Below are 22,647 nucleotides of genomic sequence, written 5' to 3'. Positions count from 1 at the left end.
GTCAATGGAGTAAAATGAGGGACAGCCTGATAGGTGCTCCCTGCTTAAATTTATTCAGTTAATAGTGTTAACTTTTTTTTAAGATTTTATTTATTTATTTTAGAGGGAGAAAGTCGGGGTGGGTGGGGAAGAGAGGAAGAGAGAGAGAGAGAGAATCCCAAGCAGACCCCCCACTGAGCATGGAGCCTGTTGCGGGACTCAATCCCATAACCCTGAGATCGTGACCTGAGCCGAAATCAAGAGTTGGATGCTCATCCAACTAAACCACAAAGGCATCCTAATAGTGTTGACTTCTTTCTCTGTGGTGTGTACCAGCGTAGCTGCTGGTAATGTGAGTGCATTTGTCTCTAGAGCACCCAGTCCTCAGGAAGTAGCTTTGAACAAACACATGTGATGAAAGGCTCTAAGTGATGATAAGTATAGCTGTGAGGTATAGTGGTGGCCCAGTTGGGGCAATGGCCAGTTCTGCCTGGTTTGGGTGATGGAAGAGGTCAAGGTGAAGAATGAGCAGAGGGGTAGACAGGAATCATAGCATGAAAAGACGTGTGTCAAACTAAGGAGTTAGTTTTTGTCCTGTTCGCAGTAAAGAGCATTGGGAGGTGGAGAGGGACTCATGATTAAATGTAGGGGTTAGAACGATCCCTCCAACAATAGCACCAAGAAGGAGCTTGGAGAAATGCAGGACTGGAGGAAGGGAAACCAATTAGTTGGTAGCCCAAGAACAAGCTGGTGAAGATCTGAATTGAGGCAGAGGCGATGGGGATGGAGGAAAGGGGAAAGATTCAAGAGATCATTGACGATGTAAAATGTTCTCCAGCAGCCACGAATACATCCTCCCAGGAATGAATGAGATGGGGAGTATGAGAGAATGGAAGAAACAGAGAAGGAGTTACAAATTCTGGACCAAATGATGGGTGGATAATGGTCACATTCACAAATAAGCAACCAAGGGAGGGGATCAGATTGGGGTGAAAGATAAGGAGTTCAAGTTTGGGAGTGATACAGTCTTAAGGATATCTTCCATCAATCCAGCTTCATAATAATGGCTTAAGAAATTGGAATCTTCTGGTTCCAGTTCCTGGAGTGAGAACATTAGAAGTTGTCAGTCATTAACAACCTCAATGAAGGGCGCATGCATTTGAGTTTGTACTGTGTCTCCTGGTGACCTAGTTCTGAGTACACAGTTGGGAAAAATGGGATAAGCAGCGCTGATCTTATAAGCCAGTACCCAGGTCTTAATCCCACCTGTCTTTCGGGCAAGACACTTAACTCCTTGTCACCTTAGTTTCTTCTTCCCCCAAATGGGAATATGAATGTCCTGTCCACTCTGACTGTGCCTGTAAAGACCAGAAGTGATATCTGGAAGTGTCTCGTAAGCTATGCTGAACCATGTCAACAGAAGTAGTTAATGTTATTAACTCCGTAATAAACTGATGTTTAATAAATGGCTTGTGATTTGGGTGATGCAGGCTGCTGGCCTCCCCTTTCAGGCAGGGAGAAGCCAGGGCTGGGGCACGGAGGTGAAGGGATCAAGGGCAGGGTCTTGGGTGAAAGCAGACAAAAAAGCAAGGGTGTGTTTGAAACACCACTGTTAAGACTAGAAACCAGTTCTGGAGTGGAGGGTCTGCAAAGACAGTCACAACCTGATTGGGTCCAGGTGGCCAAATCTGGGGAGATTTCAGAGGTCGTCAGGCATCAGGGTGGTACTGCTGAGGGGTTGCCCATGGGCCTGGCAAGAAGGGAGCTGTTAGGTTCTTGGGCCACCGAGGGCTGAGGGCTTTACGCAGGATTGGAGAGGCTCACCTTTGTGGCACATCTGGTGGCCTCCCCCCCCCAATGCCGTCTCCTCCCTGCCTGTTAACTAACGATGCCTCAAAGTGCATGCAAGATGCATTCCTTGAGCGATTTTTATCGTTGCTTCTACTAATACTAGTAACTCAATGAATTAATATCATCCTTTGAGTCTACAGAGGGCTTTTCCTGTGTATTATCTTTTTTAAGCCTCACATCAACACCGCAAAGTGTTATTTCCCCCACTTTGTACCGAGAAAACTTGTCTAATTAAAGAGATAAAAATAAAGAGATTAAAAAATGTAAAAACAAAGACTGGTTTTGGAACATGGGGTTATAGTGAGGAAAGTCTAGGACTAAATACCCAGAGACAATATATGACTTAAAGTGTTATAACTCCACATTGATACCTGCTCTGTCCAGAACAGTTATTCTCCTAATCATTTCATTAAACCAGTGAGCCAGCTTTTGGTGTCACTGACTTTTTCCAGGCAGTAGGGACACAGCAATGAACGAGACAGCCCAATGAGTGAGACAGCGGGGAAGCATCTGTGGCCAAATGATGGTGACCGTAGAGGGATCTTAGGGATGACTATGACTCCTGAATAATTCACACAAGATGGCCAAGGTCATGAAGCAGCATCACCACCTTCTCTCTGCACCTTAGCCACACACATCTTCAATTATACCACCTTTATTTCCAGACACCACCCCCCCACAACCTGCTTCACCCTGGTGTTTGCTCATATCCCTTCTCTGGGCTCTTTGTGCTGAATGGTGTGGAGCAAACCTCGGCTCTCCCATGTTCTCAAGATCATTGTTCAGTTGCTCAGTCTGTGGCCTGCACCAAGCCCCAGACCCCTTTGTAATTAAAATGCTTCTCACGCGGAGATTTAGTTGATGTTTGGTAATCCCTTTACTCAGACTACCCGTGTTCATTTTGTAGCCACGAATCTTCTCGTCGGTCTTTAAGTTGAGGTGTGCGTTCTGAAATCAGTTGTAACTCAATTTTCCAGCCGTTTTTACAGCATCTCACGGTGAACCCAGAGGGCCGCTGGCCCTGGGTGCTCCCCACATCGAGGCCACGCTGGGGTGAGTGGGTGGTATGAGAACATGGAGCACTAGCTTTGACGTCAGCTGGGCCTGGGTTTGAGTCCAGACCCCTTTGTTGACAGCTGTGTGCCCTAGGGAGAGCCGCTTCACTGTTCTGGGTCTTGGTGCCTTCAGGCTCACAATGGCAATCATAGCTACTATCATCAGTCAGAGGGCTGCTATTGGGAGGAATTGAAATCCTGCACAGAAAGGGCTTAGCTTTGCCAGGCACACAGCTGGTGGTCAATGCATTGTAGCAATTATTAGTATTCTAAGTATTGCTTTGTTATAATTATTTATGGTTGGAAGATCTGGAACTTTAAGGCTTCTGTCTTGACACAAATAGCCACACTAAGCAACTGACACCTTATGGTGACTTGTTTAGCAAAACTTTTCTCCTTTGACAAGTAGCTAAGAAAAGCTTCTTAGAGAGTGAAAGGCAGGAGAAGCCCCCAAGCCAAATATTTCTCCTTGTCAGGATCCAGCCCTAGCATAGGAGCCAGGAAAAGGAGAGAGAAGGGGGCATCGTGGAGGATGGCCTGCATTTGGGGAGAACAGGACTCACATGTCTTGAACACCCATGATGCGCCAGCCACTTTCCATGGATTATCCCTGCAAGGCAGATGTTCTTACCTGCATTTTACAGGTGAGCAGGCTGATATTCAGAGAGGTTACTGACCTGCCCAGGATCACCCAACCAGTTTGTGGCCAAATCGGGATTGGAACCCAGGATCGTCTTATTTCAAAGCCTGTTCTCTTTCTACTACATCCTGTTGTAGTACATAGTGTCCTGATGAGGCCGCCACATTGCACAACTTCAGGGGGCGCCACTCTCACTGCCATCGATGTCAATGGCACCTGGGAGTTGGGCAATGGAGTGGCCATGTCTCCTGAGGTCAGAGGTGTGGTCTCAGGTAACAGGCTGTTGCAAAGGAGAAATGATGAAGGCCTGACCTGATGGGGTTGGAAAGGGAGGGACAGACTCAAGAGACGTTCAGGGAACATTCGAGAGACAGATTGACAAAACTGGCAACTGGCTGGAAGTGGAGTTAAAAGATGAAGGAGAATTTGGAGTTTCTAGGTCACGTCACCGGGGTAATAGTAATGTGCTTCCTGGGTAAGGAATACAAGAGAGAAGGGGCTGCCGGGGAGACAGAACATCATAGAATGTCACCTTTGCTACTTCCTGTTTCACTCAAGCGCCCAGGTCCAAGTGATGTTGGGGTAGGGGTTGGATTGTACCCAGGAGCCCATGATTTATCTTCCCGCTTTTCTCCTTAAAGTCGAGCACCAGAACTGAATCTGGATCATCCAAAGCTCTTGTGCTTTTAGCTCTAGTCGACCAACCTTGTCCCCCGACTCACAGCCTGCCCTTGCTTCTGGCTTGGTGGTTGAGAGCCATGAAGTCTCTGCAGGTGGCTGGTGAGTGGATGCCTGTTGGTGGACCAGGACACTGGAAATGTCACACCTGCTGGAGAAAGTGAGGGGCGCTCAGCTGGGTTGTACCATTCCTGATGACCTCTCCGTGTTGCTCTCTAGCCCTTAGCCATGAGGCTTTCCTTCTGGGCCTGTTCAAAATGCCCCTCATCCAAGGGTAACCGTCCCCTGAATCCATCTGCGGCTGTGACATGACCTTCAACTGTAGTTATGTAGTTCCCCGCAAATCATTGCACACTCAAAAATTCACACACACACACACACACTCACATACATGCATGCATATACATTTAAAAAGGTTCTAATGTGAAAGCCAAGTGATAAGAAAACAAGCTGTCAGGAATTTGCTTTTCAAAATACAATAATGCAACCTCCAAAGGATAATCGGGGTGGTGCAAATTTTACTCATGTTCTTACGCCTTCTGTAGGATGAAGACTGCAGACTAGTGGTAAAAGTTAGACACACTGGGGACCCCAGGGTCCTCAGCTGACAAGAAATGTCTTCAGTCAACAGTCCTCAGCCAGCATTTACCAGACAGCTGCCGAGTATCAGGCACTCTGCTGGGTGCAGCGTGGGGTTCAAAGACAAGGCAGACATTGTTATTCTCTGGGAACATATGGGCCTTTGGAGAGAAAGGCCACACACGTGAGAGGGTAAGGGCGGCACAGGGGCTGTTATGAATTCATGCAGACTTGGAGTAATGGAAGATTCGGTCTTGGTCTGCTCTGCTGCTCGGCTTTACCAGGCAGCCCCCGGCTCTGTTCTTCACCGTGGTTCCCCTGGTGTCACAGCAATGGACAGGGTACTGAACAATGGCACCGTTTAGGGGTTGCCTGTGGGCCTGGCAGGAAGGGAGCTGTTAGGAGTGGGGACCCTTAGGATTTCCCTTCCTGAACCATTTGTTAAGAAGAGAATGAAGGCCCCACCGCACCCCCTTAAGAACCTGTTCAGCCCCACGGCTTCCAGCTTCTTCTCTCATTTCAAGTAAGGTTGCAGCCAGCCAGCCTATGTGGTTGGGGGAGCGCAGGGGGCCGAGCGAGCCAGGTGTGCGTTCTTAGAGCTTGTGGTGGGCGGCAGGAACCAGATGGCTTTTAATCCCCTCCAATCCTGAAATTTGTTAATTTTATGAAATATCCCTCTCAGCAAAATGTTTCTGCCACTTGATTTGGGGGTTATAATCCATGTTTCCTCGAATGTGTTTAGAGTAGCATTTCCCAGGGCTCCTGGGTGGCTCAGTCAGTTAAGCGTCTGACTCTTGATTTCGGCTCAGGTTATGACCTCAGGGTCATGAGACCCACCCCTGCATCCTCCATGCTGGGCGTGGAGCCTGCTTGAGAGTCTCTCTCCCCCTCTGCCCCTCCCCGCCCCCACTCGCACGCACACAGCCTCTCTCTCTCCATCTCTCTCTCCCCACCCCCCTCAAAAAAAGAGTAGCATTTCCCAGTGTATGTTTTGTAGAACACTACTGTGAGACCCTCATAGGTTTTGGGAGAAAGAAGTGTTCCATGGTAATACATTTGGAAGGTTCTGGGTTGAACAAAATTTTAATAAAGCTACTTTCCTGCAGGACTTCTTTAAACCTTTAACATTGCTAGTATGTGTTATAAATCTAGAAGAGGCAGATACAAATAATACACAGTGTGTTCTCACCTTAACGGGGAACCTTGTTTCTGTGAAATTTCTATTAACATCCTGGAAAAGCTAGTGTCCCAAGGAACACATTTTGGGAAACACTGGCTTAGAAGATGTTCGTCATGTAGAAACCGGCAGTGGTCAGCTGTTCCCCATTATTCATTTAGAAATCAACCTTCACCAGCAGCAGGACAGTCCAAGTTTAGACATAAAGAGGCACTTCCTACCTGAGAGGGCACTCGAGGAGTAGAGTCTAGAGTGTCCCAGGAAATTATGATAACAGAACACACCACCCCCCTTCTTGTCCTTTTGCAAGCTCTCCCATGAGTCATTATAAATCGAATGAATTATCAAGGAAGCTCCTGGATCTTTTTATCTTAGGGGGGCCTTTGAAAAAGGATATAATTGAGGGATAAGAAGGTAGGAATTAAAAGCAAGAAGACAGATGGGCTGACTTCTGGAAGGGCTGTCTCTAAGTGTCTGTAATTAACTCATTCAGTCTTCCTCTGCCCAGAGCACAGAGTTGAAGGTAACACATTCCTGGAACTGACGTGGAGGGCTGGCATGTGCCTGAGATCTCAGGGTCGTATTTCGGTCACTGTCATACGTCGAGGGCTTCCATGTGCCAAATACCATCCAAAGCCTTTTGTGTGCATTTTCCGTGTTCCTTGAAACAGCCTGTCGGGTTGCTGTCATGATGGCTCCCATTTTACAGAATGAGGATCTGAAGCCCAGAGAGGTTAAAGACCTTCCCTAAGGGCATACGTCCAGTACGGTGTGGAACCTGGATTTGAACCCCAAAGCCCTTATTCACTATATGCACCTACAGCCACGGGGAGTCTGTAGACATCTCAGACATCAGGGCTCCCTTGAGATGGGCCTCCTTCCATCAACCTGTGTGGGGGAAAGGGCAGAGGGGAGGGGTGGTGATGGGCCACATTGACAAGGAAGCCAAGGGAGAGGGGAGATCTTCCAGCTGGTGAGGCCCCTCGGTTGCTTGACAGCAGCCTGGCTCTGTGCCCCTGCCACCTCCCCCGCCCCTTGCCAGATGCATCTCTTCTTATTAGGCATCTGCCCCTCGTGCTGCTGGTGGCCCACAGCACACAGGCAGGTGTCCTGTTCAAGAGCCCAGAGATAATACCAGTTTACGAATCAATACGTTCCCTGGCACGTCTGTGTTCCCCTAATGGGAATGTGGCAGGATCCAAAATACACTTAATCCTCATCTGACTCCACACTGTCAGGGGTTGGAGGCTCCAAAGGAACCTTTGTAATTCCAGTCTGCAAGCTGCAGTTAATCAGGCTGGACTCTGGGCAGGGGAGCTGAGGTCTGCGGCCTCAGGCCTTGGCAGTCACTACACAGAAGTGAGGATACAGGGGACAGGCCAGGGCCCCGGAGGAGCTAAGTCTTAAGAAAAGGAGTCTGCCTGAACGGAAGCAATGCTTCTGCCCAGCCAGATAATAAGCCCGGGGCACCTGCCATCTGTTCTGTCAGGCCGAGCGGCTCTTGGGTTCGTCCTGGGCTCTGTAACCACCGTGCCCCCACGGGGTGTGGAGCTGTGTGTGGGGTACTCGGAATGAACGCGTGATGGATGTGACTTCAGGGTGTGAAGATGACCTGACCTGCATTGGAAGCCATTCTTCCAGGAGCAGGATTGGTGAGCTGAATAAATGGACCCCCTCTCTGCCTGGTTTCCTTGCATAGAGCCAGGGAGGGCCTGCACGCTTGAGCTCAGCCCTGCCAGAGGAGGGTGATTCTTCTCCCTTGGGCGCTGACTAGCCTCGGTGGGACTCATGCCTGCAGGCTTTAGCTTGCTGAGAGAACGGCTGACTCCAGCCAGGGCCCCGGAAGAGGGGCGTGGGTCCTGGGAGAATCCGATTGAGCCTCTAAATGTCCCTACCCTGGATGGGGTCTCTCTGACTCCCTCATCTAAAGTTGCAGCACCCCCCCACACACACACACACTGTGTACTAGTGCTCCCATAGATGGCTGAAACTCTGTTTTTGTGTGTGTGTGCTTATAGTCGGCCTCCACCATTAACCCACAGCCTCCTTGAAAGCAGGACATGTGTCTCTCTTGTTCTTATCTTTTGTGCCTGGAACATCTTTTGTGCCTGGGTCTGGCTCATGATAAGCACTTAAATATCTGTTAAATGAATGGGAAAATATAATAATAAGTGAAGGCACAACTCTTTGTGCAGACCTTCAGGCTGAGATTTTTCGAAAGCAAATTTGGCTTTGTCACTCCTCTGCTGACAGTCCCCTCGGATCCCATCCTCTACAGGATCAAGTGCAGGCTGCCTATCCCGCCAGCCAGGCTGCTGAGCTCTGGCCCCTGCTGACCTCCCCAACCTCATCTCTCACCGTTCCCTCACCCCCTGCATCCCATGTGCTCACCCAGCAACTCCCACCTATTGCTGCGTACGTGACCTTGGGACCCGCTGAAAAGGTAGACTCCTGGCTCTCAGCTCAGGTGATTCAGATTCAGTTGGTGCTGGGTGGGGCCTAGGAATTGTCACTTTTTTTTTTTTTTAAAGCTACCTTGGAGATTTCTAATGGCGGGTACTCTGGGGACCACACTTCGAGGAGCGATGCCCTGTCCGAGTACACGGCAGGCAGCTGGTTGAGAGGGCCACACTTGCTCACCTCCGTGCCTTCGGATCACGGCCGCCGTGGTGACTTCTTTCTGGAGTCACCTTTGTCCATCCTCATTTGCCACCCAGAGGACGCCTCTGCCTCCTTCAAGGCTCAGCTCAAAGGGTCACACCTTCTGTGGACACAGTCCTGCTTCCCAGGCACATTAGACTTTCCCTCTCTCTGTGCCGTGCACGTTACACATACCCCTTTCTTAGAGATCATTCTGCTTATTTCTCTTTTCCTCCTCCATTCCCCCAACACCGTGAGCTCTCAGAAGAGCAACCCGTGGTTCTCTCTGGACCCTGAGTACCTAGCAGAGTGCCTGCCAGCAAGTGTTCATGGGACTAGATGGAGAGCCCCGGACATGCTCCATCCCCACGCCTCCGCCCTTGCTAACCCTGTTCTCTGATTCATGGATCTTTTAGGAGTTCTCGCTCCAGAGAATGGACAGCCTTGTGGATGACCGCGTCAACATCCTGGGATTTTCCATCTTCAACCAGTCGCATGCTTTCTTCCAAGAGTTTGCCCAGAGCCTCAACCAGTCGTGGCAAGAGAACTGTGACCACGTGCCCTTCACGGGGCCTGCGGTAAGTACCCGCTGGAGGCCTCCCTGCACCCCTTCACCTCCGTGCACACGCACCCTCCTGGAGTCTAGCCCTGTTGGGCCCCCGCTCAAAGAGAAGTGTGTACCAGTGCTGGGAAGTGGTTACAAGGGAGAAGGTTTGGGGAGGAGTGAGCTGGAAACAGCAAGTCTCTTGGAGGTCCACAGGGAGAGCCCTGTGCAGAGGGAGGGATCTGTCATTTAGTGATGTCCTCATGTCCATCCGTCTCCTACAGCCAGACTCCCGATCACGCTGTTGCTGAGAACTGCCTGAGTTTAGGATCCAACAGTCCTCCTCTTGGAAGGCACTTATAGCTCATCCGCTTCCTCGTTTTTCAGGATAAGAAACTGAAGCCCAGCCTGGGAATGGGGCTGAGCATGGGGACGTGGAGGTCTTGTTCAAAGGCAAACGCCAAGCCTTTTGCAGGGTGACACTAGATTCTAAGATTTCCTGACTCCTGGTCCAGGGCTGTCTCCATCACGCTGGGCCACTGCCCTGGGTAGGAGCTCATGCAGAGAGGCTTTCTTTGTGCCCTCACCCACGTTCTTCCTCTTTGTACTTCCTTCCCCTGCTGTGTGTGTGATGGAAGCAAAGTTTTCCCTGGCATGCTGCCCTGGGTTTGATGTCCTTACTCTGTGGGGCAGGTCAGGTATGTGGGCTTGTGTCCGTCTGTTAAAAGGCAAGTTCTCAGGAGACAGGGACTGCCTGGCTTTCTAGGTCCTGTCCCAGCCATGTTACATTTAAGCAGCTCACGTGATGCTCCCATAACTTTTCCGAGGTCTGCTATCAGTATCTTCACTTTGCAGATGATGACACAGAGGCCCAGAAAGGTTGAGTAAACAGCCCAGGGTCACACAGCTAGTAAGCAGAGGAACTAGCTTCAGAACCCAGTTCAAAGTTTTACCTGCTCTGCCCTTTTCCCCTTTCTAGGAGCATCATTGTGTTGCCACTGCAAATTGGCCTGGCAAAGTGAAAGCAGTTAGTGGGTATTCATCAAACGAATGAGTGAATCAGTGAGGAAGGCAGAATAGTGAGCTAGAGATAGAAGGAACTGGAAAAGAAGTAGTCCTGAGAGGTGGCAGTGGAACCGGGCACCCTCCTGGAATGGGACCTTCCCTGGAGGCTTCTAAAATAGGAGCGAGACCTATCTTTGATACATGTCCGGGGGTGAGGATGTTTCTGGACATCTGCACAAATGGACACCTAGTTAGTGGTTGGCCAAGGCGGTCATCCAGCAGTGGGCTTCCTGAAGGAAGGGGCATGGACAGAGTGCCCATCCAGCAAGCTGTGTACCTCCATGATTGCGTGGCCTGGTGGAAATCCTAGGAAGGAAGGAGTAACGAAGGGGTCAGAGCTGATGCAGAGCTCAGGGAGCTATGATCAGGGAGTCAGGGAGGAGAAGACCCTTGAGAACTGAGTTTCAGGAAAGGTTTAAGGAGCACATCCCAACAAGGTATTTTAGACCTAAAAGAGGTGAGAGTCCACAGGAAGGACCTGGCAGGGGTGAGACATCTGAAGGAAAGCGGTTCTCACCACCAGTAGATGGGTCAGGGACAGTGAGGGACATGCTCAGGCACAGCATCACAGTAGGCCTGGACTTGTCCCTCCCAGCCGGATGCAGGCCTGGCCCCCTGGTTTCCCAGCGGGTCTTGCTGCCTTGGCTCCCGTATTCTAATGAGGTGCTGGCAGACTGGGAAGGCCCGCAGCATAATACCAGGAAAGGAAACAAAGCCTGCTGCCTGCTCTCCAACCCAGACTGTTCCACATTTGGCACCTAGCCTGGGTGAAATAAAAGGTCCCTGTGCCATATTTCCAGTTGCTCTCGGAGGAGCGAGCCCTTCCATTAGTGCTCACACTGACCACAAGCAGGCAGATGAGAAGCCCGCCCAGGACCCCACGGGAGGGCTTGCAAGGACCTGACATGCAGGCCAGTCAGTGCCTTTCATGGGACTCTGGGGCCAGCCGTGCTCACACGCACCCGAGAGAGCACTAGCCTCGGAGACCTAGGACCTGGATTCAAATACCAGCCTTGCCATGTTCTCGCTCTGTGATCTTCGGTAGTTACGTAACTCTTCTGAGCCTCAGATTCTTTATCTGTCATTTGGGGCTGATTCTGCTTGACCACCTTAGGAGATTTCTGTGAAGATAAAATGGAATATAATTCTACCTTCAAATCACAGTTATTCATCAAATGAGCTAATTTAACATGCAATATGGCAGCCACAGGGATAGGCATTTACTAATGTATCGGGTAGCTTTTGCTGTATAAATGCTGGGTAACAACCAACCCCCAAATGTCACTAGCATGTGACACTAAGCGTCTGTGTAGCTCATGCCTCTGAGCTTCAATCAGCTAATCTGGGGGGTGAGGGAGGATTAGCTACGGATTCCTAATCTAGCTGGGCGTCAGCTCACCTGAGCAGTTCACCCCGTGAATCTGGGCTGGGGCAGCTCCGGCTCCACATGCCTCTCACCCTTCCCCTGGCCCAGCAGGCAGGCCAGCCTGGCGTATTCTCACGGTGATGGCAGGACAGTGATGAAGCAAGGAGGAACATACCAGACTTTCAGTGCTAATTTTCCAGAATGGGCACACAGCAACTGCCGACTCATGTTGTTGGCCAAAGAATGGCACACAGACAAATTCCAAGTCGGGGAATGAGGAAACAGGCTCTACTCTTTTAGAGAAGAAAAGTGGGGCGCCTGGGTGGCTCAGTTGGTTAAGCGACTGCCTTCGGCTCGGGTCATGATCCTGGAGTCCCGGGATCGAGTCCCGCATCGGGCTCCCTGCTCGGCAGGGAGTCTGCTTCTCCCTCTGACCCTCCTCCCTCTCATGCTCTCTGTCTCTCATTCTCTCTGTCTCAAATAAATAAATAAAATCTTAAAAAAAAAAAAAAACAGATTAGAGAAGAAAAGTAAGGAGTCACATGGCAAAAGGCCTGAGTCCAGGGCAGAATGAAGGATGGGGACCCATCCCGTAGCCCATCCTGGTGAAGAAGAGCCAAAGCCTTACCTTGCAGGGTTCATGATGTGCGAAGTAAAATCTGCCTCCACCTCTAGGAGAATGGTCCTATGTGGGATCCTGTCCTGTGGAAGCAGAGCGAAGCCCCTTAGTTCTACCTGGAATGATCAGGGAAGGCTTCCCAGAGGAGGGGGAAGTGAAGACCTCACGGCTGCTCAGTTAGTGTGCGGGACGCTGTGCAGGGTGTGAAGGCATCCAGGGTGGAGCTGGGGCCGCATGTCTGGTCACACGGAAGCAGCCCTCCTGACCTCATTTTTGTCCTTCCCGATCCAGTCCTGGACCTCCCAAAGCCTCAGCATCCTATGTTCCCCAAGAATGTTGGGGAACGTTCAGGGAGTGGGGGGTTCTCTGGAGGCTCCCTCTGTGTTGGGAGTGGAGAACAAGAGTACAAGCCTACTTCAGAGGGGTGGCGTGAGGAGATTAAGGGTGAGCCTGAGACCTAGCCCTGGTCAGTCCTGGGTCCCAGATTGTGGCGCTTCCTCAGTCAGCTTTCTGTTGGCCAAGCCCTGTTGTTTTCTTGCCAGCAAAATAGGGATGTGTGTTCTTTCTAGCTCAGGAGCCTGGGGTGTTCATTCCGTTTGTTTCATCTGTGCACAGAGCTGAGGAATACTGGAGCACTTCCCACGAAATTATCCCACCTCGACCCCCTTTTTCCGCCTCATGGCATCCTAATAGCAGATGAGAATGGTCTCACACCCCTTGTTTGGTAAATGGGGAAACTGAGGCACAGACGAGGGAGATTAGAGCTCAAGACTGCCTCTCGGTGCCAAGAACCTTGCAGCCACCGTCTCTGTAGCCTCCGAGGAGGAAGGGGAGGTGTTACAGAAACTCCTCACCTGGAAGAATAAGGAAAGGAAGCTCACAGCTTCAAACAGCAACAAATCCTTCTCGAGGCTTCTCACTTAGCAACTGCCTTTTGAAAAGCAGTGCCTCGTCCTGTCTCTTTGGGGGTTGAAATTCCCAGCACAAACAGCCCAGCCCTTTCATTTGCTGGGGAGCTGGAAGGCGAGAAATAATCAGTTCCAGGAAAGCCCAGGCTGGTCTGTCTCCCCATCCAGCTTTCTCAAAAGGCTGCAGCCAACTCCTCTGCAACGACCTGCTCTCTCCTGCCTCCAGGGCCCTCTTCTCTCCACAACCCCCCCCCCCCCCACCCCCGTTCCCCTCTGCCCTGTCTCTCTGTCTCAGGTCCAGTCTCTCTTCCTTCTTGTGTCTTTTCCCCGGCCTCTTCCCTTCCCCTCTTCTCGTCCCCCAGTCACCCTCTCCTCTCCCCTTTCCCCTTCCTCCCCTACACTCCATCTGCCTTCTGCACCCTTGGCATCTCTCTTGTCCGTTTCTCTTCCTCCCAGATTGTGTGCCTCCCCGCCCCCGTGTGCCCCAGGGGGCTGCTGGAAAGGGGGCTGCTCTGAGGACACAGAGAGGGAGCATCTGAGCTGAGGGGTTAGGAACCTCGAGAGAGAGCTGAGCACTGCCACCCAGGCCCGGGCTGCACCGCCAGGTGGCTGACAGCACGCAGTTCCCCTGCTTCCCGCCTGCCGCTAGGCGAGCCGTGGATAGAGACACATACCCACTATTTCACATGCCGTTCCCATTAATCACACTGCAAAGAACAAAAATCGTAGAAAATCGTTAAAATTACAGATGGCTAGGTTAAGTAATTAGAATTTAGACTAAAACAGATGTTTGTAATTAAGTGTTTATTTCATTGAATAAAACCCAGATTGTATGGACTATTCGATGAGATTTTAATGGCTCCTGTCCTGGTCTGATTTTGGGGGGGCAGAGTTTAAGCTACAGAGGTTCAGAGACAAATGGGCATCCAAGAGAATGGGAATCCAGTGATCTGGGCAGGGGAGCTGCCGGGGGGTGTGGAGGATGAGGGTTACAGGTGTGTGTTTGGAAGATATGCTTACTTTTCCTTCAGGGGAGGGGACGGAAACTCAGCCTCTGTTCCCTGAGTCAGATTGATTCGTCTTAATTTATACAGAGTCTTTCGTTCCCCTAAACAATTTACAAACAGCTCAGAAGAAAATAACAATGAAGAACCAAATGAAAATATAAAAACAAGGGAATTGAGAGTCCCTTGCCAGGCAACATTTTGGTGCCAAGAAAGAGGAGAGGATTTTAAACAAAGATTGAGCCATTTGGGGGATTTAGTATTTAGAAGATCAGGGACAGGGGACGCGGAGACAAGATGAGAGAGGCGTGCGCACGGATGGGGCACGGAAGCCACAGAAAGACAGAGGTGGGTGGTGAAGGGAAGGGCGATGGGTTAGGATAGGAGGCGGGAAGGTGGGGGGACGGAGGGGACTCTCCAGCCGGACTAGAGACATGGGCGGAGCGCTGCCCCAGAGCTGCTTTCCCCCAGCTGCAATCCCAAGTGCTTGCCAGAGCTAACTTAGTAAATAATAACAGAGAGCAAAAGCAAATAGGAGAGGGCGCCTGGGTGGCTCAGTTGGTTAAGCGACTGCCTTCAGCTCAGGTCATGATCCTGGAGTCCCAGGATCGAGTCCCGCATCGGGCTCCCTGCTCGGCAGGGAGTCTGCTTCTCCCTCTGACCCTCCCCCCTCTCATGTGCTCGCTCTCATTCTCGCTCTCTCAAATAAATAAATAAAATCTTTAAAAAAAAAAAAAAAAAAGCAAATAGGAGAGCAGCAGGTTGCTTTGGGATGGAGATCTGCAGTGAGCTGAACAGTTGACGAGGCAGAGATTACAGGCTCTCCCGCCAGAGGAGAAATTGGCCGAGATTGGCATCTGGGGGCAGATAAGCAGGAGGAGCGCAGGATGGGCAGCAGAGGCTCAGAGAGGCAGTTGGAGGGTCCCGGTGAGAGGCCCGGGTGCGTTGTCAGGAGCCTGCGAGACAGGGGTTATGTGTGGAGGACCCTGAGGAGACCCAACTGGGGCGGATGATGTTCAGGGTTTAGGAGGTTTCAGCTCAGATGGGCCCAGACTGAGCCACAGAGAGGACCCATGAAGCCCAGAGCGCACTGGGGACCGCCACCATGTCACCTCTCTGAAGGCAATATGCAGATGGAGAGGAGACAGGAGCCTTGAGGCTGCCCCCCTTCCCCACCCACCCCTGCCCCCAGCATCCCTCTCCAGGCTATAATTCCTAGAAGTGCTGGAAGAATCTTGAAGGTCCCAGAGCACAAGATGCCAAAAGAACACCGCAAACAGGCACACGCCACTCCCCCGGCATCCGGACGATTTGCTACTAAGGGAACATCAGCCAAGAAAACCGCGTCTCAGATGAGTGGGAACAACAAGAAGCATGTGGGAGGGTGTGAGAAATGGCGTGGTGAGCTGTGTCTGCCAGTCTGCGGAGACTGGGGTCTCTCGAGGCCCGGCACACAGCCTCCTGAGAAGAAGGGCCTGTAGAGGGGGATGAGGAGGCCCAGGCCTCTCTGAGGGCCTGAGGCAACCGTGCCCTGGGAGGAAGGGGGTCCCTCGGGCCTTCGTATTGGTTAAGGTGCATTCAGCTTCCAACAATGGAAATCTGGTATTAAACTGCCTTATGGAGAAAAAGGAAGCGTGTGACCTTGTGTCATGGCAAGTTGAGAGGGAAGGCAGACTCTGGACTGATGTCTTCAGAAACCCAGTTTCCTTCTATTCCTCTCTGTCCTCCTTGGTGTCAAGTCCATCCCTGGGCCGGAGCCAGGCTGGCTGCCGCAGGCCCAGGCATCATGTCCTGACATGGTAGTGCCGAGACGAGGAGGAAGGACTGCCTCTCTCAGAGACAGGAAGCTTTTCTGAGACGTGACCCCTCCCCCCTGGTCTCAGTTCGTGTCTCACTGGTCAGAATTGGGCCACTGATTGGTCACATGTTGGTGGGGGGATGGGAAGACTCTTGGACCACTCCGGATCCCTGGAGAGCTGGGGCTGGATTAGCCACCCCTGATGGCTGCTTGGGGGATGGAGGATACTTGAACAAAGTGGGGGTTCTGTTGGGGAGGAAGAAGGGGAGAATGGGTGCTAGGTAGGCAACTCATGGTCCCCTCCCACTGTCCCCTCTGTCCTGCTCTGTCCTGTTCTAACGACATTTCCAAGTGGCTCTTCACTGAGAGGCTAACATGAGGACAACCAGTCGGACCAAGGGGCAAAGTGGGTGATGGCCAAACCCAGGACAAGAGAGAGGCCTGCCCACTCCCCTTCCCTGCCCCCAGCTCTGCTCCAAGAGTCTCATGCTCCTGTCTGCTGTTGAGAAGGTGACCACGTCTAGAAGATTGTCCATGTTGTCCCGGGAGGCTGGGCATGGGGATAAATCTGACAGAATAATGACTCACTGCCGGCTTCTCGAGAGGATGGAAGGACAATGTTTCAGACACAGAAGGAAACCAGACTGGAGAAAGGGTCCTGGGACTCCAGTCCTGGCCCTGCCTCTGTCCTGCTTGGTGACTTTGGGCAGGATGTGAATTCTTCGAGCCTCAGTTTCATCATTGGTAAAATAAGAGAGTTGGACTCTTTGATTTCTAGGATCCTTCCCAGTCTAACAGGCCAAGATTTTGAGACTCTCTGAATGGACAGATTAGCTGGGAGGCAAAGGAGAGAGTGGGACAGAAATTAATTTACCATATCATTTAAATAGCCAAACAGAAGGATCTAGGGGCCAATGTCAGTAGCGGTAACCAATGCCCCCCCTCCTCGGGTCAATGTTTATCTAAGCTGGAAAGGGAGAGTCTGTAGCTTTGATCATTTCCATATGTCCTTTTGGCAAGGAAATGTGAGAGGTCCATTAATAAAGGAGCCACATGTACTCAGGGGGAAATGAATTATGTGCAAAGGACAAGGACAGTTGTGGGCTCGCCGAGAAGCATCGAGTGCCTTGCAGGTGAGCCTGGAATCAATGAAGGAGGAGCCGAGCTGCAGAGGGGAAGGCGGTGGGGAGGAGAGAGCAGAAGGTGATGGGCGGGAGGGACCTGAGGGAGGTGGCTGGTCAAGCATGGCTCAGCCCGACTGCAGAGCTTTCTCCTGGTCCTGATCACTCCGTTTAGTGCCCCTACCTGCTTGGTCTTTAGGCCACAGGGCACTTCAGGGCCAGCGGACAGAAAGGAGAGGTGATGGAGCTGAGAGGGATGAAGGCCCAGCCCAGGCACAGGGAACACAGGGGCTCCTGCCTATATGGATGTCTCGGAGGAGAACAGGAGAGGTTGAGGTCTCCAGTGCTGCCACATCGTAGGAGCTGAATAAATGTGGGAAGAAGGAAAAGAAGCAGGTGGAAGGAAGAAAAGAAGGAGCAAGAGAGGGATTGAGAGAGGGGAAGAAGGAGGAAGAAGGAATACACAGGCCGGGCAGTTTTGCAATGCAAGTGAACGTGGATTGGGGCAGGGAAACTCTCTTGGGCTGTTCTCCCCTGTAATTGCCTTTTAGAAAGATGATCCAAAGTCAGCAAACCCCCCACCCCCCCACCCCCACCAAGTCTCTGTCACAGGACTCCTTGTCCAACAGGCAGCTGAGCTGCAGAGGGAATAAGTCACTCTTCCCAGCCTGTTTCCTGCCTTGAGCTCCTTGTTCTTGTGACTCTCCGTAGACTTCATTCAGCCAGCACCTGCTTCCCGAGCTGACACCTGCCCTCACCCAGGGGGTGCACAGTTTGCAGAGCACATTACAAACCTGTGAGCCAGGGAGGCTGCCTCTCATTTACAGGAAACCGTTGTTCTCTCCAAGGTTCCACAGCTCCAGATCGCTCAGCACATGCGTGAGGGCTGGGATCCAAACTGGGTTTAGTCCTCCCGGTTTCGAGCTCTTTCTCCTGCACTTCCTGCCTCAAGATGCCTCCACTCTGTCTTGAGAGCTTGAAAAAAATCCCAGAGGTCAGGAGATGGCCTCCCTGCCTCCCTCCTTGGAGGGGTCAGTCTCCTAGGGCCTGGCCAGGGAGGAGGAGGTTATAAGAAGTGACAGACCCCAATGTCACTGTTCCCATGGGTCCTCCCCTCAGGGGTCCTGTATGGTTTGTCCCTATTGTCATTTACACTCATTCGGTTTTTCTTGTCGGGGACTGTATGTGCACAGCCTGGTGTCTTTGCTTCCTTAGATGGCACACTCCTCAAGGGCAGGCAGCTTCTGTTTTTCTGCCCCTACCCAAAGCTGCTAACCTCAAGTCAACTCATTGGGCAGTGCTCTGGCTGAGCCTTGGTGGGCAGATTTCACCCAAAACTTAATTCAATTCTGGAAATATGTCTTGGGGGAGCCTACGACATGCCGGGTCCCAGTGCTAGGGGCTGTGCGGGATATAGAGATGAAGGCCCTGCATGTTCCTGCCCTAAGAGCTTGCAGTTGAATAGGGAGATGAAGATACGAAGAAGCTTCACTGGCTTCTTCCCCGGGCTCTGACTCCCGCCGCAGACCTGCCTACATTGCTCATTTGTTGCTTCTTCCCCTCCCACGCACCCCCAAGTGTGCCCCACACTTTCCACCCCTTTGTGTGGGCAGTGCTACTTCTGGAGTGCCTTTCCCCTATCCCCAGCTGCTCCCCCTCCCAGATCCAATGACGTTTCTACCAAAATCCTTCAGTGCTCCGTTCCAACACTATGTCCTCCAAGAAACGTTTTCTTGATCAGCCAACAGGATCTTCCTCTTTGGACCCCGCCAACCTTTTTGTGTCCACTCACTCAGTTTCCCGTTACCCTTGTTTGGGTCCGGTCTCCGTACACCCTCTCCTTTCCACTGTAATCTATTGCGGGAATCTTCTGCAGCCTTAGAAAAGCTGGAGAAATAGGAACTGATGCGCTAATTGTAGCAGGAAGCAGGAAGCCCGCCTTCATCGTAGGGCTTTGCGTTTACCATGTGCTTCGTAAGTACCCATCACACTGAGTAGCACAAAGTAGTAGACCGATAGTAGCTATATCCAGGAAGACGCGATATCCTGGGGTCTTCTAGGAGTAGGTGACCTTCAGTTGAGCATCGTAGACTGGGCAAATCCGAACGTAGCGTCCAGGTTCCTTCCTTCCTTCCTTCCTCCCGGGATAGGCAGCCTCATCCCCTTCTTAGGGATTTCTGACAGCAATGGGAGTTGCTACCTCCCTGGAGCAAAGAGAGAAGAGGATATCCTTGAAATCAGTTGGGGCTCAAAGGGACACCTGGATGGTCCAATAGCAGAGAAGTCTTTGCCACCACTGTCTGCCTCGGGCAAGCACTTGAACCCTTAGGTGAAGCGGAGCTGGCCCAGAGCCAGGCGGTGGGCCCCAGGCAACAAAGAAGTGCCCTTATTTCTTCTTTGTTTCTCTTTTCTCTCGTCCCCCTCCCTTCTTTCCTTCCTCCTTTCCCTTCCCTTACCCTCCCCCTTCACACCCATCCCTCCGTCTCCCTGGGCCTCCTGCCGCTCCCCGCCCGCCCGCCGTCCGCCCTCTCCCAGCTGTCCTCGGCCTTGCTGTTTGACGCTGTCTATGCTGTGGTCACTGCGGTGCAGGAGCTCAACCGGAGCCAGGAGATCGGCGTGAAGCCTCTGTCCTGCGGCTCGGCCCAGATCTGGCAGCATGGCACCAGCCTCATGAACTACCTGCGCATGGTGAGGGGCGGCTGGGGCCTCGCAGGGGGGTGGGTGGGATGCTCTGTTCGCGGCCCTGTGCCCGCAAGCCTCCTCGGGATATCACAGTCACAGATAAAACAGCCATCTGCGGTGACCCCATTCCGTGCACTCTGGGTCACAGTTGTTCCCTGATCCCCAACACCCCGCTGAGGAGGTATGGTTTGGAGCTGGCTTTCCCAGCCATGTCTCCAGCCGTGTCCCCTCTGGTGGGGTGGACGTGGATCTCTAGCCCACGAAGAAGACATCTCCTTCAGAGAAGCCTGGTGCAGAGTAGCTTCGGTTTTGCATTTAGAGTCAGGTCTTCCTGACTTCCTGCAGACCTGAAGGTGGGTGAGCAGCTGCCCAAAGAGGATAGATTCTATTAACAGCCAACGGCCTGGAGGAGGGACACTGGAGAATTGGAGTTCAGGCTGCCATCTTGGTATTGTGTCGGTTTATGCAGCGGCTATGTGGTCATGGGGTGTGGGGCATCCTCCTCCTCCTCCAGCTCCAGCCAAGTCTGAATTCATTCCAGGAACATCGCATTTGTAGTCACGAGATCCTGTGGCTGAGAGACAGGCAGGAGAATGGACCTTGATGGCCTGCTTTCTCTTGGGCATCCTTAAATAGCCCATGTGTGGAATGCTTGGAGCCAAGTAGAACACGGGGCCCATTTGGTGCTGTAACTCACTCTCTCTTGGACAGGTAGAATTGGAAGGTCTCACCGGCCACATTGAATTCAACAGCAAAGGGCAGAGGTCCAACTATGCTTTGAAAATCTTACAGTTCACCAGGAATGGTTTTCGGCAGGTAAGTCTTGCTCTGCCGCCATGATAGTACATCCTTCCTCATTGTTCCTTTCTGTGTCCCCAGCCCTCCCATCCCATTTCTCCTTGGCACGCAGGATGGCCCCTGCTCTCAGTTATCCCCAGGAACTACAGGCTGCTTCCTGTGCACGGCTCCTGGCATGCACTGGCCCCCCCCCACTTCCTGCCACCAAATTCGCTAGCGTGGGTTAGGGATGGCAGCTCCAGCAGAATACCAAGAGGGAGGCCTTCACCTTCTGTAGGGACAGGGGGGCAAGAGGGTATCACATAAGGAAGGAATTCCCAGGCCATGCCCACTGTTTTGGATTACTCTGCTCCCTGACTTTAGCCCTAACCCTGGAATCAGTGTCAGACTCCGGAGAGCATGTGGAGAAGGAACCAACTGGGTCCCTTCGGCATTGGAGGGGATGGCCAGCTCCCTCCTGCTGGCTCTTTCCTGACCGATCCACACCCGCCTCATGCCGGTCACAGCCCTCCCCTCCTGTCTGCTACCTGTCTTCTTCCGTCAGCTCCGGATGGCTCCGTCCTCTGAAGCTCCTTTTCAACCCACCCACCCCCCACCTGCTTTTCCTCCACGAGCTTATTCTCCCTCTGTCCGGTCCTCTCACATCAGTGGGACAGGGGTTCTGACAGCCACTCCAGGGGCCTCCCTGAAGTTCTCCCAACCTCCCCGTCGACTGGATAATCAACCCCCTATTCTTAGGCCAGGCTTTCTGCAGCCTTAGAAAAGCTGGAGAAATAGGAACTGATGTGTTAATTATAGCAGGAAGCAGACACACTGGAGGGCTCCCGGCTGTCAGAGTAGCTGAGCAAGGGAATGTGCCTGTGAAGGGGCTACAGTCACCTTTCCCAGAGATTATTCAGATTCTTCGTCCTCTTCCTCCTCCTCTTCCCCTTCCTTTCCTCCTCCCCCATCATCATCATCGTCATCATCATCATCCTCATCCTCATCCCAGAGCATCTTGGCATTTCTTAAGCTCTTACCACCGGCCATAAACCATATTGGTGTGTCATATGTCTTTTCTCATTTAACCTTACAGGCTAGGTGCTTTCAATTTATTTTTATTTTAATTGTTTGTCACCTGCGCATAGAGACAGTCTTCTTCCTTTCCAATCTGGATGCCATCTATTTCCTTTTCTTGCCTGGTTCAGTGGCTAGAACATCACGGTTCAATATCGATAAGCTGTTTCTGATCTTAGGGGGAACGCCCTCAGCCTTTCACTGTTAAATGTGCACCTAATAACTGTAGGTGTTCTGTAGATGTTCTTTATCGAGTTGAGGGCGTTCCCTTCTCTTTCTAACTTCCTGAGAGTTTTTGCCATGAAATGGGTGTTAAATTTTGTCAAGTGCTTTGTCTGGGTCAACAGATAGAATCATGTTATTTTTCTTCTTTAGCTTGATCATATGGCGGATTACATTAATTGATTTTCAAATGTTTAACCAGCCTCACACACCTGGAATAAATCCCAGTTAGACACAGTGTATAATTTTTAGGCATTGTTGGATTTGGTTTGCTAACATTTTACTGAGGATTTAGCGTCTACGTTCTGAGTGATTACTGGTCTGCAGTGGGCTTGGAGGGTTTTTTGCTTTATTTTTTTACTCCCTTTGTCTGCTTTAGGTATCAGGGTAATACTGGCCTCACAAAATGAATTGGGAAATGTTCCTTTCTCTTCTGTGTTCTGGAAAGAGTTGTATACAAGTGCTGTTAATTCTTCTCTAAATGTTTGGTGAAACACCCCAGGGAAGCCATCCAGGCCTGGAGATTTCTTTTTCAGGAATCTTTAAATTACAAATTCAATTTCTGAAATGGTTGTAGGACTATTCAGGTTATTTGTTTCATCTTAGTTAGGGTTTATTCGTCTTAGTTGGTAGTCGGTGATAGGTACTTTTTATTAATCCGTATTTTATAAGTGAGGAAATGAACACTCATGGAGGTGGCCAGACCTGGCCCTGAACAGTTAGTGATGGCAACTGGTTTTGAACCCAGACATCTCTGACCCTGAAGCCCACGTTCTTAACCGTTATGACAGACAAATCATGCATCAAAATCACCTTGGTAATTTGTTCAAAAAGCAGATTTTTAGACTCTACCCTACAAGGGTCC

General features: G+C 51.4%; 1 protein-coding gene across 1 annotated transcript in view; it reads left to right on the top strand.

Moving 5' to 3' along the window:
• Window positions 1–22,647, top strand: part of GRIK4 (glutamate ionotropic receptor kainate type subunit 4) — a 290,617-nt gene that overhangs the window by 168,728 nt on the left and 99,242 nt on the right. The window contains exons 7-9 of the mRNA XM_021696357.1: window positions 9,016–9,177; window positions 19,560–19,712; window positions 20,418–20,522. Of these exons, the coding sequence (XP_021552032.1) occupies window positions 9,016–9,177; window positions 19,560–19,712; window positions 20,418–20,522 (420 nt within the window). The remainder of the gene's footprint in view (window positions 1–9,015; window positions 9,178–19,559; window positions 19,713–20,417; window positions 20,523–22,647) is intronic.

This window comes from Neomonachus schauinslandi, chromosome 11 (assembly GCF_002201575.2).
Source record: "Neomonachus schauinslandi chromosome 11, ASM220157v2, whole genome shotgun sequence".
Classification (NCBI taxonomy): Eukaryota; Metazoa; Chordata; class Mammalia; order Carnivora; family Phocidae; genus Neomonachus; species Neomonachus schauinslandi.
This window is presented reverse-complemented; position numbering and strand designations above follow the sequence as displayed.